General features: G+C 41.4%; 1 protein-coding gene across 1 annotated transcript in view; it reads left to right on the top strand.

The window, feature by feature from the left end:
- The first annotated feature begins 2,220 nt into the window (after positions 1-2,220).
- The window catches only part of LOC126337039 (coiled-coil domain-containing protein 174), a 59,324-nt gene continuing 45,193 nt past the window's right edge, over positions 2,221-16,351 (top strand). The window contains exons 1-2 of the mRNA XM_050001344.1: positions 2,221-2,551; positions 10,026-10,219. Coding sequence (XP_049857301.1) covers positions 2,513-2,551; positions 10,026-10,219 — 233 coding nt within the window. The 5' untranslated portion in view covers positions 2,221-2,512. The remainder of the gene's footprint in view (positions 2,552-10,025; positions 10,220-16,351) is intronic.

Consider the following 16,351-nt stretch of genomic DNA (forward strand, 5'->3'; position numbering starts at 1 on the left):
CAACCTGCAGGAATTTATGCAAAACAATGCAGTGTTGACTGGAAAAGCTCTATCAATCAGCGATATTGTTTAACTTCGCTGTGCGTAATGTCTTGAATCCAATATTAGGCATAATATTTCAATCACTTAAAACTGATTATGCAAGCTGAGTTTGCATTTAATTTTCTCCGAGTGCTACTTTCTACGCACCGAAAGGTTTTACATCCTTAAAAATCAATAGTAAAGTTCATGTAATATGTCTGTGCTCAGATCGACAGCTTGGTACTATGTCGACCAAAAGTGACCTCAATCACTTTTTAGAGATTTTGAATTTACGACTCTTTATCACTGATTACTTTGTAAAGAATTCAGTTTTTTAACACTTTTGAACTCACTAGGCTTAAATAAATCACTGGTTCGGCGCACTGTTCTTCACAGACACTCACACATAAAAACTACGAAAAATTAAGTTTCGTAAAACATGAGATATGCGTAATAAAATATTTTTCAAAAGCATCCCAGTAATAAGAAATGACTTCAGTATCTTCTCTGAACTTTCTTTTCACGTTAATTCTCAGTATCACCGTACAATGTAACGGTTTGAGGCACTGAAAAAAAAACACTTTTTCATGTAAGCAACTCTTGACTTTGTCATTCACGAAAAACTTCCCCAACACCGGATATCTTTCTCTTTTTTAACGTTATAACTGGACGTTTTTATTTTTTCGCACTACAGAGCTATCTCACGAATGTTGTATGTGTTAATAGTTTGAGCATCAAACAGTAACTTTTTAACTAATTCATCAACATTGAATACAAAGGTCCAATACAACGCTGGAGCGATGTTCTCGCCGGTGAGAACCGTCGGCTCTATCTGCTGAAGCGACCCGCACCGCGAAACTCTGCTTCGGGGCGAACATGGTCTCCTCCACGGATTACTTGGAACAAACAGGCAAACAAAAAGGACAAATTTTAAATAAATGCATTTAAGAAACATTTATTCAAAATATTGAGTGAGTCAGCAGCTTTTTAATCCTTCGGCATTTTGATGTGTATATCTTCGATCACAGAAGCACGTATGATATCTATATTCTTTTATGAGCAACATTGTTTTCAGCCCTGTCCATCGCTCGCGCAACACTTGTCAGCTGCAACAAAAGTAGGCAACACAGCAGGTATAGTCTTGCTGTACCGCTAGCGCTGCAGCCGAAAGAAGGTTTGTTGTTGTTGTTGTCTTCAGTCCTGAGACTGGTTTGATGCAGCTCTCCATGCTATTCTATCCTGTGCAAGCTGCTTCATCTCCCAGTACCTAGTGCAACCTACATCCTTCTGAATCTGCTTAGTGTACTCATCTCTCGGTCTCCCTCTACGATTTTTACCCTCCACGCTGCCCTCCAACGCTAAATTTGTGATCCCTTGATGCCTCAAAACATGTCCTACCAACCTATCCCTTCTTCTAGTCAAGTTGTGCCACAAACGTCTCTTCTCCCCAATCCTATTCAACACCTCCTCATTAGTTACGTGATCTATCCACCTTATCTTCAGTATTCTTCTGTAGCACCACATTTCGAAAGCTTCTATTCTCTTCTTGTCCAAACTAGTTATCGTCCATGTTTCACTTCCATACATGGCTACACTCCAAACAAACACTTTCAGAAACGACTTCCTGATACATAAATCTATATTCGATGTTAACAAATTTCTCTTCTTCAGAAACGCCTTCCTTGCCATTGCCAGTCTACATTTTATATCCTCTCTACTTCGACCATCATCAGTTATTTTACTTCCTAAATAGCAAAACTCCTTTACTACTTTAAGTGTCTCATTTCCTAATCTAATTCCCTCAGCATCACCCGATTTAATTTGACTATATTCCATTATCCTCGTTTTGCTTTTGTTGATGTTCATCTTATATCCTCCTTTCAAGACACTGTCCATTCCGTTCAACTGCTCTTCCAAGTCCTTTGCCGTCTCTGACAGAATTACAATGTCATCGGCGAACCTCAAAGTTTTTACTTCGTCTCCATGAATTTTAATACCTACTCCAAATTTTTCTTTTGTTTCCTTTACTGCTTGCTCAATATACAGATTGAATAACATCGGGGAGAGGCTACAACCCTGTCTCACTCCTTTCCCAACCACTGCTTCCCTTTCATGCCCCTCGACTCTTATGACGGCCATCTAAACTTACGTAAATGTTTCGCTCAGAAATGCTACTCTCCGGCGAAAGTATCTCTTTGGCGTCGAGTTACGGGTGAGAGTATCTTTGACGAAATTGTTGTATGTAAACAAAAACAGAAGTGTGTTCAGTGTTGTGTGTGTAAGGCTTTACAGGATCTCAGAACACTGGTGTTATATGTAATTTTCTACAGAAATACAACGATGTAATTCATCTTATTGCAAAATCTTACCTCGAAAGTTACAAACTGGTGCAATGATTGGAACATGTATTTGTCAGAATATAGTGTCGTGTGAACGCTTGAATAGTGATTTTCTCTTCGCCTTGGAAGTGACGTGGAGGTAGCTTCTTGCGATGGATGGAAGCAGGAAAATTGAGGTCAAACAGTCAGCTGTAAGTATAAAATTTTGATACTGATATTTATGCATAAAGCACGTCTTACGCAAACGATAAATTATTGTTCATATGGTTGGTTTTTTAATAATGAGATAGAGGGAAAATTACTGTGTGACATATCTCATTGTCATTGGGTATTAGCATTTAGATCTCACCTTGAAAACAGTGAAAGAGCATTGGCACCATCATACAAAACAATTGGTAGAGATCTCCTGCCTGGAAGTGGACAACCCTACAACAAGCCATTATAATTTATTTACTTCTGGCATTGCCTAGATACAGGACGAGCCACATTCATTATTAATATTTTTAGTTGGTTGTGCATATTTTATTTAACAAGATGAGTATACTATCAATCGGTGTTGTATTAAAATGTTTGTAAACTTCAGCTATTTGTCTTATGACTACTTTTTAGGTATTGCAGGTAAGCTACAGCAAAATTTCCCTGAGATAGGTGTGAAAACCTAAATGAATTAGGCCTATGCGTAGTCATTCATACCATTCTTTCCCGTCTTTCATTGTACTCCATGGATCCCATGGACAGTGGCCCCAAGGACTTGGAGAGAAGTCAGAGATGTACATTTAGTTTAATGTAAGTGCAGTGGAGTCAGGTGAAGCGAATTTTGTGATGCCAGTGGTTTTGGTTTTTACATTTCTTTATTACATTGTGTGTTGATAATTTTGTGCCATTGATTTTTGAGTTAGTATTTGTTTTGGAATGTGTTGTTATTCTTATTGCCTCATATTTATGTTGCCCCCTCCCAAAACCTCCTGATTCTTACACTCCTCGCATTAGTTACATTTTATTGCTGGAGTTAAATATTTTGTGTGACATTTATATTTGTTTGTGCTTGTATTGAGCTGATGGAGGTAGGGAGGGGAAAGGAAATGATGCAAAGATGGGGTTGTGGGAAAGAGGTGGGTGGGTCTTTGTACGGGTGACTCCGTTGTGACACTATGAGATGAAAGAAGCACAGAGGGAAGAGGAAAAAGAAATATAGGAAGAGGGAGAAGGCGGGATGGTATAAAGGAGAGGAAAGTGGATATTGTGCAATGTCTCCTTCATTTCTTGATAATTTTGATACTTTATTACGTCAGATACTTAGTTAATGTTAGTAATTTATTCACCAAAGAATAATTTTACAATGATATAGGTTTTGTTGACTTAAGACATAGAACAATGTGAGCTATGTATTCAGACATGTGAGTATTTAAATGTGTTTAAACACATTAAATAATAAGAATAGGACTGATGGTCAGCTATGGTCTTTTCAAAGGGACCATCCTGAATTTGGTTGAAATCTTACAGGAGAACATAAATGAGGATAGCTGGACAGAGCAGGAGCTTCCAGCCTCCCAAATCCGAGACCAGTCAGGTGTTCCATGATTAGACCTAACGGAGCCTATGAGTGAAATATGAAACACTGTTGCTCAGGAAATACTGCACAGTGTAAAGTATATTTTGGCTGAAATTGTTTATAATGAAAAAAATATGTTGTGGCAGGTGGGACAATTTATACCAGATAAGTAATGTAAAACATAATCCCTAAGGCATAACGTATAGAATTATGTAAGTGAAGAAAATGGTGGACAATGTAAGATCAAAATAGTATCATCATGTCTGAAATCAGAGGAGGCAAAGTGAGTATTTGGAAAAGGACAGAGAAAGAAAGAAAACAACAAGATTAAGGAAAAACAGACTCTGTTAAAGAACAAGAAAACTTTGAAAAGGAAAAGAGAGAAAGAAAGTCTAGGAAAACATAAAAGTCCACTTGAAAGAGTACCTCACCTGCTTTACATTTAGGATCCTGTATGTATCTGCAGAGCCTTGGGAAGACTGAAAATGATAGAATCAGTTAGGCCTACCAATAAGTCCTACAAAAAAGAGAGTAATTCTGAAAAAAATATTCCATAATCACATGCCAGAATTAGCAAATAAACTGTTTTCAGAACCAGTTGTCAAAGAAATTGAACATGACAAGCCCAGGATCACTGAAGAAATAAAGCAGATGATTAGTGATATTTATCTTAAAAATAATATGGGTGTACAATGAGCAGGAAAACAAGATGAAGTCTGTAAAGAACTTTGAAACAGGGAAATGTGGGATTCGCCAAAAGATGAATGGTATATGCTGCTAACTGTTAAAGAGGCATATGACATTTTTAAACAAGAAATAGGAATTGGCATAAAGAGCTCTCTCCTTCGGTAGCTTCATTCCAACTATGTACTGCCTGTTTCAGACACTCGGTATAATGTGTGAGTTTTCCAATCTCACGCTAACTTACCTGCTAGAGTCTGTAAATCTTGTATGCATAAATTTTCATAGTAGAGGAAGACTTGCTTCCTCTTGGTTGTTGTGGCATGGAGAAAGAGTCCTGTATGTTAGGAGGAGATTGTGGTAATTGTGATAACATCTCGGATCTTTATCAGTTTCTCCCTGAAGATGTTGACACCACTCAGTCTGTGAAATGGAAGTAGTGAAAGAGGGGAAATAAACATCCAGTAATTTCAAAAGAAAGTGGTCCTGTGCATGAAATGATTTCTAAAATTTAAGATCAGTTTCCGGTATTCAAGAAACGCTTTAAAAAATCCTAGCTGCAGAATTCAAGAATATAAAGCTGAATACTGGTGTGCAGATAGATTTTGCAGAGAAATGCTTTTTATTTTCCCAGGATGAAATACAATCAGCACATCGATGTTACAAACAAGTGATTATCTTCACTGCATGTCTTCAGACTGATGTAGGAGTATAATCCTTTGCAATAATTAGTGAATTATATTGCACGTGACAAGTATGCACTCTGGACCTTCTTGCACAATACAATACATGAGCTGAAAGAAAAACTGCATGAACTAAAAATAATCTTTGTCTCCTCTGATGAGGCAGTGTAAAAATAAATGTATCGTGAGCTTATTATGTTATTCAAAACAAGACTTTGGTGCAGAGCTCCACTGGTCCTTTTCTGCAACATCCCATCAAAAGGAGAAGTTGATGGGAGTGTTAAAAGAAAGGTTTGGACGTGTATAAAGTCTTGGCTGTACACAGTGTCTAATCCACAGGAATTCCTGGATTGTGCAAAAGAAGAAAGAAAAGATATCTCAGTGCTTTTGACTAGTACAGGATAAATACTTGAAAATATTCAGATTCCATGTAAGCAGTGGCTGACAGTGTCAGATGTGTCCAGAATGAAGTCCAGTCACTGTTTCAGACTGTCTAACATGCATCATTTAGTGATTTGCAGAAACAATTGCATCTGAAATGGTAAAGTGCAGTACACAGAAATAGATGAAATGAAAAAAGAGACAAAGAATACATGAAATTTACTCTGTAGATGAGTCAGATGAATTAGGCTGTGAAATTCCTGAGCTTCAAAAGAGCTGTGACATTAATGACTTAGTGCAAGTTTTTTCCAGACAGTGAACCTCGGAAATTGATTGCTGTGACATACTAAGGGAAAAAATATCCTGATGAAGTGATTAGAATCATTACTGCAAATAAATTTGACATATCAGTGATGGTAGAGGCATGTGCACCAGTCTTTTACAGTGGCCTCAGCCTATAGGTGTGTGTGTGTGTGTTTTATTCTTCCGCATATCTGTGACCTCTGTGACAGTCTCCCACAGGTCAAACATATCTGTGACCATTCGTGCTTCTCTTATATGTATACATTCAGTACCCCCTATTAGTCTTATTTGGTACAGGTCATACACACTTGAGCAGTATCCAGAATGGTCACGTGAGTGATTTGTACACAATCTCCTTTGCATACTGATTGCATTTTTCCAATATTCTACCAATGAACTGAAATCTACCAACCGCTTTGCCCACAACCGAGCCTCTGTGGTCATTCCATTTCATATCCCTGCAAATTGTCACACCCATTTATTTGTAGAACTTGGCTGATTCCACCTGTGATTGACTGATATAATATAGGATAATGTCATCTATTCATTTTGTGAAGTGCACAGTTTTACCTTTCTGAACATTTAAAACAAGTTACCAATCTTTGCACCATTGTAACATATTGTCGAGATGTAACTGAATATGTATGCACCTTTTTTCAGACAGTACTCCACTATAGAGAACTGCGTCATCAGCAAAAATTCTGAGGTTATTATTAATATTGTCCACAAGGTCATTAATATACAACATGAACAACAAGGGCCCCAATGCACTTCCATGGTGCATATCTAAAGCTACTTCTACGTAGGGGATGACTCTGCTCCTGGTGAGCAGGGCCAGGGACAGATGGCAGGAGCTGTCCACTCTGGCTGAAGACTGGAATGCAAGGCCACATATGTGACTCCTCTCCCACAAACTCTGTTGGTCAACATGGTAGTGTGGGTATGTCTGTTTATTCAGCAATGGGCTGAAGGCATCTTGTGCCAGCAGTTTGTAACAGAAAGAACTGCTTGTATCCCGAAGGATAGGCATGGCATCAGTGGCATTGTAATGGGGCATTACTAGTGGAAAAACGTGACTCCTCCCTGGATCGGAGAGACTGGCAGCTGCTGACTATATGACAGACATAAAGTTGATGTTGGCGGTGCCGCAGAAGTTCCTGGAAAGATGTCATGGGACACTTCATGGAACTGTGCAGATGGAGATCATCCCACAGATCCAGGATGGGTAGCATCTGAGCTTGTGGGCTCACATCACAGTACCCTCCTGGAAGGAGAGGCATGGGCAAAGACATGCAACGGCAGCGGATGCAAAATGTCCAAGAGAGTGAAGTGATGGGAGACCATGTAATCATTGCACTGGGCTTCAGCCATCAATTTTGGTGGCTGTGCGAGTTACTAGGACACTACAGTGTGCATTGGGTGAGCTGTTGGAAATCATTTCCTTGCAGGCGGCGACTGCAACACAATCTTCTACTTCTTCGAATCAATTGGCTGAGAGGTTGAAACGCAAGTCTGTTACTGGCAGTTGTCTGAAAGAACACTTGTGCAAGTCCTTTTGTCATTTTATTAATTAAAAACCCAAAAGCATGATAAGATATTATCCCAAAAACATTGTCCAGCTACCCCAACAACATTTACTGACTGAGTGACTTTGTTGTATGTAAAACTGCAATTTCCCTTGGAAGAGCTTATGATGATATCCATAATTCCACAACTTTGTCTTGGCTGCCTGCAAAGCTGACACTTCTGAATTTAAGTAAGTAGATTATGTTAAAAACAAAGGTTCCAAGACTTACCAAGCGGGAAAGTGCCGGTAGACAGGCACAATAAAATAACACACAAACACATACACAAAATTTCTAGCTTTTGCAACCAACAGTTGCTTCTTCAGGAAAGAGGGAAGGAGAGGGAAAGACGAAAGGATGTGGGTTTTAAGGGAGAGGGTAAAGAGTCATTCCAATCCCGGGAGCGGAAAGACTTACCATAGGGGGGAAAAAGGACAGGTGTACACTCGCACACATACACATATCCATCCGCACATACACAGACACAAGCAGACATTTGTAAAGGCCTGCCCAAACTCTTTGCCTTTAAATATGTCTGCTTGTGTCTGTATATGTATGGATGGATATGTGTGTGTGTGTGTGTGTGCGCGCGCACGAGTATATACCTATCCTTTTTTCCCCCTAAGGTAGGTCTTTCTGCTCCCGGGATTGGAATGACTCCTTACCCTCTCCCTTAAAACCCACATCCTTTCGTCTTTCCCTCTCCTTTCCTCTTTCCTGAAGAAGCAACCGTTGGTTGCGAAAGCTAGAAATTTTGTGTGTTATTTTATTGTGCCTGTCTATCGGTGCTTTCCCGCTTGGTAAGTCTTGGAATTTTTGTTTTTAACGTATTTTTCCCATGTGGAAGTTTCTTTCTATTTTATTAAGTAAGTAGATTAGTTTATAAGGGGCAGAGAAACACCTGTCTCCAAAAGTAACTTCACAGAGTTTTTTACTGCATTTTCTGAGGTTTTGTCCTGAGAAGCCTGCACTTCTGTAGATTTATCATACACTTACCACTCTTCCATAAGTATGACTGCTAATGTGTACCTCTTACAAGTGTTCATTTTTGCTGCACCTGTGGCATGTTGCATGCCAATGGGAGAAGTGCTATGTGTAAAAACTGCACATTCTTGTGTAATTACAAAATCATTCAAGCTTCAATTTTTGTGAATCACATGTCCTGAGTGTACACCACTTTTGTAAAAAGATGATCTAGTCACACTACTAGAGTTTGTTTGCAACGATAGACACCCACCCACCCACCCACCCACCCACCCACCCACACACACACACACACACACACACACGACGACACGGTGTCATAAGTCCAAATTTCAAGTAAAGTCCAGTGCAGTCCATACTAACACTCTGTCTATCATGGTGTCCATCTGAATAACAGTGTAACCAAAGCAATTAGATTCTCCATGCTCACTCCACTGTTCACATCAACACACACACACACACACACACACACACACACACACACACACAAAAGAGGGAACAGACTGGCCCTGTGCTGACTTATATGCCAGGATCTAGCATGATCCAGTCAGAGGACATGCCCGTGGATCAGTGCCATCTGAATAGTGGCACCACAATGGTTGATAGTGTTGTTGAACCAGTTACTTACTTTCCATGGTGACAACATGTGATGATGCCACAGTGCTAAAAATTGGAGGCATTTGAGTAACAGGTTCAAAATAACATCACTGCTTTCACAATGGAGAAACCTTTCTGGTGTTGAATTTCTATCTCCTTTCATTTCTGTCACCTTCTCCCTTTGCAGGTATTGTATTCAAAGGACTGTAAATATTGCACACAACACTGTACATATACTTTGTTTTTATCTTAGTATGAATGAATGCTTCTTCTGTGTTTAAAGGTCTTGCTTTATTTGTGATTGTTTTTGGTGCTATAATGCTTCAGCCCCCTGAGTACAGTAAACACATTTTTGTCATATTTGTACAGAATACAGTAAATCTAGCTCATTGTAGGGCCCAAATCAATAGCAGATAAAGCAAGTCCTTCAGGTGCAGCTGAAGGATTCATTCATGCTGATATGAAAAAATAATAATAACTGGCCTCCCCTGGTCTGCCTGAAGGTGAATATAAAAATGCTGTAAATATGCTGCCACTCCCTATACACAGCTAACTAATATGTGTTCATCAATTGCCACATCTCATGTGGTGGTCATGTTGATGGGTAGTGGCCAATATTCAAAACTTGCTGGTAAATACTGAAGAGTCTAGACACTTAAAACTTCAAAAAATTTATATATGTTTAGTGTTTAAGAAAGTTTGTTGTAAGGAATGCAGTTGTTGTGTAGATGAGTCATTAATTTTTAGTGGTTTTTTCAAATCTAAATAGCAAACTGACAACCCTTTTTCAATCTTTTTCTTTTTCCTCCAGGATATGCTCTATGTACAATAAGTTGTTTCAACAGTCATTCAGACAGTTATGTTCTTCCTTAGTTTTTAAAGAAAAATGTTTTGTATGTATGTTTTTAATTTCTTGCAGTTGAGCAGCCTGAAATCGGAGCTAATAAGGAAGAAAGAAGAATGCTTACTAACAAAAGCAGAACAAACACACGTCCCAAGAAAGAAACTGAAGTCATTGAACAAACCACAAAAAAGTGATGAGACTGTTTCACAAAAATCATTTATCAAAGATGTTGAAGAAACTGATGATACAGAGCTGCTAATAAAATCTCGGTACTTTTAAATATTTTATGCCACATAAAACTTCTAAATTTTCATAATGCATTTTCTATCCACATCTCTCTTCTTTTATTTTTTGAGAATATTTCTCTCGTATCATGTAATTTTTTTGTAGCAATTATGTGCAAGGAGGACTGTTAAAGTCATATTACTGTGATGGCATCTGATTTGTTTTTCCCCTCATTAAGTGAATTAGGTACCAGCCATGTAATGGTTTCTTAATTATTGCAATGATTTATGGTACCGAATGGGTAAAATCAGTTTTGAAGGATCCATCAAATATCATGAAGTTATGAAGCTATAGCTATTAAAGAATTTTCGTGGAAACAATAGTTTAAGGAAATACACTTTAAAAGAAAGAGAAATGTGTTGGTAATTGTGAAATATTGGAGCCACAAAACGATTATTTGACAGGAAAAACACGAAATACAGAGATCTCATTTGTATGGAATATCAATGATTTATCTTTCTACCACTTTATTTTGCACCACTATAATAAATTTGTTTCACTTTTATAAACAAGATGTTAGTTTTGATTCTGCCTTGAGGAATTCATTATAGAGTCAGCATTAAGAGTACTTTATCAGCAGGCAAAGTTGTGTTGATCCCTGGTTCTGAGATTAAGGAGAACTCTGGCGTATGACTTGGGACTACTGCGAGCAAACCTCTGCTGAAGTGTAGCACAGCTCTCAAGTAAATGGGGTACAACGTGCTGACTCTTGCCTGTATCTTGCCACATGAAGTTTAGCTAAGTAGACAGTAACAGGGATCTCAGAAAACAAACAGCAATAAGTTATGGAACTTTAGAATCTGAATAGAAAGGTTATCTGCGTTTGATACTTCTTTTAGTAGTTCCAATGTACACTTGACTGCATGTGCAAGGCATTTTATATTGTATGTGGTCCAATGAAATTAATGTGACCACCACCGATGTTAGATGTCAACGTGCAATAACTTCTCACAGACAGTAGGTGGCAGTGCTTGCAGTTGAGAGTATATAAAGCATGTTGGGAAATGCAGGAAACAGTGCAGTTGTTGTCATAATGCGGAAATGCAGCAAATTATCTGACATCCAAAAGGATATGATCATTTTCTTTCGGGCCAAGGGTGGAAGCATTCTTTAAAGTAATTCAGAAACGGTCGTTTGTAAACTGTTCATGTGCCACTGTTGTTGAAATTCACCATGCATGGAAAAATGGAGCTATGCAAAAAGGCAACTTGGTGCACTACAGGCCATGGTTGACAGGGACAGACAGTGTCTATGGAGATGTGTGCAGATGTGCAACCAGTGAACAAACGACTGCTGAGGTAAAGCGAGGGATTACCAACAGCATGTGTTCAACAACCATTCAGTGAACATTGCTATGTAAGTGTGTGCGCAGTGGCTTCTGGTTCAGGCACCCATTCTGACTGCTGTTCATCAACAATGAAGGCTAGAATTTGTGTCAGTACTGCAGACGGACATCCACTGAGTGGCGACAAGCGACCTTTTCAGGTGAATGACGTTTTAGAGTCCACAGAACAGCTGGGCCTTGCTGTGTAGAGTGTGAAACATCATAAAGCAAACACCCTGCAACAACTGAAGGAGCATTATGAGCTGAGGAATGTTTTCGTGAGATTCCCTGGGTGATCTTGTCATACTGGAAGGCACAATTGATCAACTCAAGTAATACTTGCCTCTGTCTTTGGGGACCACATCCACCTCTACATGCAGTTTCTTTTTCTACCAGCAGGAAAATGCAACATGACATACAGCTTGCAATCTACATATGGGGTTTGAAGAATATGGAGATGAGTTTTCCGTACTCCCGTGGCCACCAAACTTAGATTAAAACCCAGTGGAGAATCTGTGGGACCACCGTGATCTGGCTGTTCATACTATGGATCCTCAACCTAGAAACCTAATGCAGTTGGTCACAGTGCTGGAGTTGACATAGCTCCACTTTCCTGTTGCTATCTTCCAGAACCTCATTGACTCACTTCTTGCATGTCTCGCAGTGGTCTGTGCTGCAAAAATGGTTATACAGACATTTGACAGGTAATCACACTAATGTGACCGGATAATGTATATGAAAGGATCCTGATAACACACATAGATTGACAGTACAAGATCATGCACTGGCGCAAAGGACTACCATTGATTTGATTTCAATTTTTTTGTCATCCAAGTTGATTGCATCACGCACAAAATGTATACTTGCGAAGTAGGGCGAGACAGTAGCTCACATGATGTTTTAATTTGTTGCGTATGTTTACAACAACAATTTTAAGTATGTTGCTTATCAGTATTATGTACATTTTTATGTAGTTGTGTATTAATGTGTTAATGTCATATGCTTATTTGTCATGTGCTTATTTGTAGAATCACTTTTACATGGGTAACTTCAGAGCATATACTTTTTAATTTATTTAGTCATATTATCATCTAGATTGTAAAATTTTGTGTTAGTAAATAGTTCTTGGGCAGCTTTTGTAGTTGTCTTCTCAACTCCGCAGGAGGCAGTTTATTAGTTGAACACGTGAGTATTGAGAATGTATGTGTGATATCCTTCTTGAGTGGTCTTCTTGTTCCATAAGAAAGAACATCGGGTTTTTATGGTAATGCAGTATCTTTTATTAATGAAACTATTGTTTTTTTGTGTATTGTCAATTTTTATTTGGTTTTAGAAGAGATCACTGGATGATCCATATTTCATATTTATTTATTCTGAATCAATACCTTCTGTTTTCAGTGCATTTTTGTATTACTGCTACTGATGTTTCCCGTACTGTAAGTAAGAAGTAGTTAAGCAACTACATAATATTCTGTCCTGTGTGTTATTGTTTCACATTTGGTTGCTTTTTAAGCACCAGCAAATTGTAATATATGTGACTAGCTTCTTTTTGTAAGAAATTACTCTATGAATGGTGTGCCATTTATATTAGTTTAAAGTTTATTGTAGTCACAGTAAAAGACTAAATTTCTGAAAAGTAATATGCAATCAGTAAATCTTGAACTGGAACATGCAATTCTTCTCCACTAACTCAAGTGCTGGGAGAGGTATGTTTCATCCTTGGGCCCCCCGTGTCTCCCCGTCACTCGTGTGGTCCCGCATCCGGCGGATTTACGGATACTCAAGTGCTGGGAGAGGTATGTTTCATCCTTGGGCCCCTGTGTCTCCCCGTCGCTCGTGTGGTCCCGCATCCGGTGGATTTATGGATACCAGACCCCTATGGGTGTCCCTGGAATCTCCCTGGACGGCGCTGTCTGCACTGACGCTGCCGCCATTGCTGACCAGCTTGCCGCGCACTTTGCTACGAGCTCTGCAACTGCAACTTACCCTCCCGCCTTTCGCTCTCTAAAGGAGCGCGCCGAGCGGACGCCGTTATCATTCCACACACGCCGTTCTGAAAAATACAATGCTCTTTTCAGCGAGAGGGAATTCCTCGCTGCCCTCGCTGATTGCCCTGATACGGCACCAGGACCGGACTGCATCCACGCGCAGATGCTGAAGCATCTCTCCAGGGACTGCCAGAGACACATCCTCACCATCTTTAACCACATTTGGAGCGAGGGCGTGTTCCCGTCCCAATGGTGTTATTGTCCCCATCTTGAAGCCCGGTGCGGACCCTCTGGCGGTGGACAGCTATCGTCCCATTACCCTCACCAACGTTTTGTGCAAATTGCTCGAACGTATGGTGGGGCGGCGTTTGTGTTGGGTCCTTGAGTCGCGCGGTCTCCTCGCTCCATCCCAGGGTGGCTTCCGTCAGGGCCGGTCTGCTGCAGACAATTTGGTGCGGCTGGAATCTGCTATCCGTACGGCCTTTGCCCGCCGTCAGCATCTCGTTGCTGTATTTTTTGATCTGCGGAAGGCATATGACACGACATGGAGCCATCACATCCTTGCTACGTTGCGTGAGTGGGGTCTTCGTGGTCATCTCCCAGCTTTTCTTCAAAACTTTTTATTGCGCCGCTCTTTCCGGGTGCAAGTTGGTGCCGTCTCTAGTTCATCTTATATACAGGAAAATGGGGTCTCGCAGGGCTCGATGTTGAGCGTTTCCTTATTTCTAGTGGCCATTAATGGTCTGGCTGCAGCCGTGGGGTCGTCGGTGTCTCCTTCTTTGTATGCTGACGACTTCTACATCTCATTTAGCTCAACGACTACGGGAGTCGCCGAACGCAGGCTGCAAGCAGCCGTTCGTAAGGCGGCATCATGGGCTCTGACTCATGGATTTCAGTTCTCTGCAGCCAAGACTCGAGTTATGCACTTCTGCAGGCGTCGGACGGTCCACCCTCATCCGGAACTTTACCTCGACGGTCACCTCCTTGAAGTGGTGGACACTAGCCGCTTCTTAGGACTCGTCTTTGATGCCCGGCTCACATGAGTTCTTCATATTACTCAGATGAAGCAAAAGTGCTGGCGGCACCTCAACGCCCTCCGCTGCCTGAGCCACCCATCTTGGGGTGCAGATCGCTGCACGCTGTTGCGATTGTACAGAGCCCTTGTGCAGTCCAGGCTTGATTATGGGAGCCTGGCCTATGGGTCTGCATCACCCTCAGTGTTGACGTTGTTGGACCCCATACACCACTGTGGAGTTCGGCTTGCAACTGGCGCTTTCCGTACGAGCCCCGTGGATAGTCTAGTGGTGGAGGCCGGGGTTCCCCCGCTGCGGATTCGCCGCCACCAACTGCTCGCCGACTATGCTGTCCACGTGCATTGCTCACCGGGCCATCCCAATTGTCGCCTGCTTTTCCCTGCCAGGGTCCTTCTCCTGTCCAACCGGCGACCTAGGTCTGGGCTTACCATTGCTGTCCGCGTCCAGTCCCTGCTGTCGGAACGGGGGTCGGTCCCTCTTCTGCCACCCTTCCGGGTCTGTGCACCCACGCCTCCCTGGTGTATGCGCCGACCGTCCGTCCGCACGGGAACCCAAGGACTCTGTTCCGCATGTGGCCCTCCGTCGCAGTTTTCTTGCGCTCCTCGCCTCATTTTCAGGCTGTGAGCCTGTCTACACTAATGGTTCTCTGGTGGATGGTCGTACTGCCTACGCTTTTGCTCACGCTGCCCATATTGAACAGCGCTCCTTGCCGGCTGGCTGCAGTATTTTTGCTGCAGAGCTGGTGGCTATATTGCGCGCTCTTGAGCATATGCGTTCCTGCTCAGGTACATCAATTGTCATCTGCAGTGACTCCCTGAGCAGCCTCCAGGCTATCGACCGCTGCTATACCTCTTCTCCTCTGGTATACTTTATTCAGGAGTCTGTTTTTGCCATTACCCGCTCTGGTCGTTCGGTGGTCTTTGTTTGGACGCCAGGTCACGTTGGCATCCCGGGGAACGAACGTGTCGACAGGCTGGCCAAAGGGGCCTCCTGGCTCGTGATCTGCAGCTGGCATTGCGCCGTAAGGTGCTTGGGATGTGGCATGAAGAGTGGCGTAGCCTGACTTCACCGAATAAACTGTGGGCTGTTAAGGAGACGACCGATGTGTGGCGGTCCTCCCTGCGGGCTTCTCGCAGGGACTCTGTCATCCTGTGTTGGCTCCACATCGGCCATACCTACCTGACGCACGGACATATTTTGCGTCAGGAGGATCCCCCCCCCTGTGTCAGTGCGGGTCCCAGTTGACGGTCGCCCACATTTTGTTGGAGTGTCCCCAACTGTGCACCCTCAAGCGGTCTTTGAATCTCCCGGGCACATTGCCTTTGGTTTTATGAATTTATTTGTAAAAGTATAGACAGTGGAAATTAAAATGTCCTGTGGTGTCTCTTCTGCTCCAAGATGGCCCGTTTGACGTCCTACCCCCTTAACTAAACATGGTGTCTGTAAAACGTTTCGTACATAAACTTATCAAAAAGATGATGATGATTATTATTTGATGCAGTAACACTATTTAAATTAAATTACAAAAAGCTTGAAGACTGCTAATGACAACTGTGTAGGGAACAAAACCATATATTTTGAAGTTGCTTTTCCAGTTACGAGGGTCATTCAATAATTAAAGAGAGAAATTGGTCTGGAGAAAAAAGAGTTTATTTTTACAGAACAGTACTTTATCTACTTTTTAACATAATCCCCTTGAACATTTATGCACTTCTTCCAATGGACTACAAGGTTTTTTTTATTCCAGCTGCAAAGAACTCTTTATCTTTA

Source organism: Schistocerca gregaria, chromosome 2, assembly GCF_023897955.1.
Source record: "Schistocerca gregaria isolate iqSchGreg1 chromosome 2, iqSchGreg1.2, whole genome shotgun sequence".
Classification (NCBI taxonomy): Eukaryota; Metazoa; Arthropoda; class Insecta; order Orthoptera; family Acrididae; genus Schistocerca; species Schistocerca gregaria.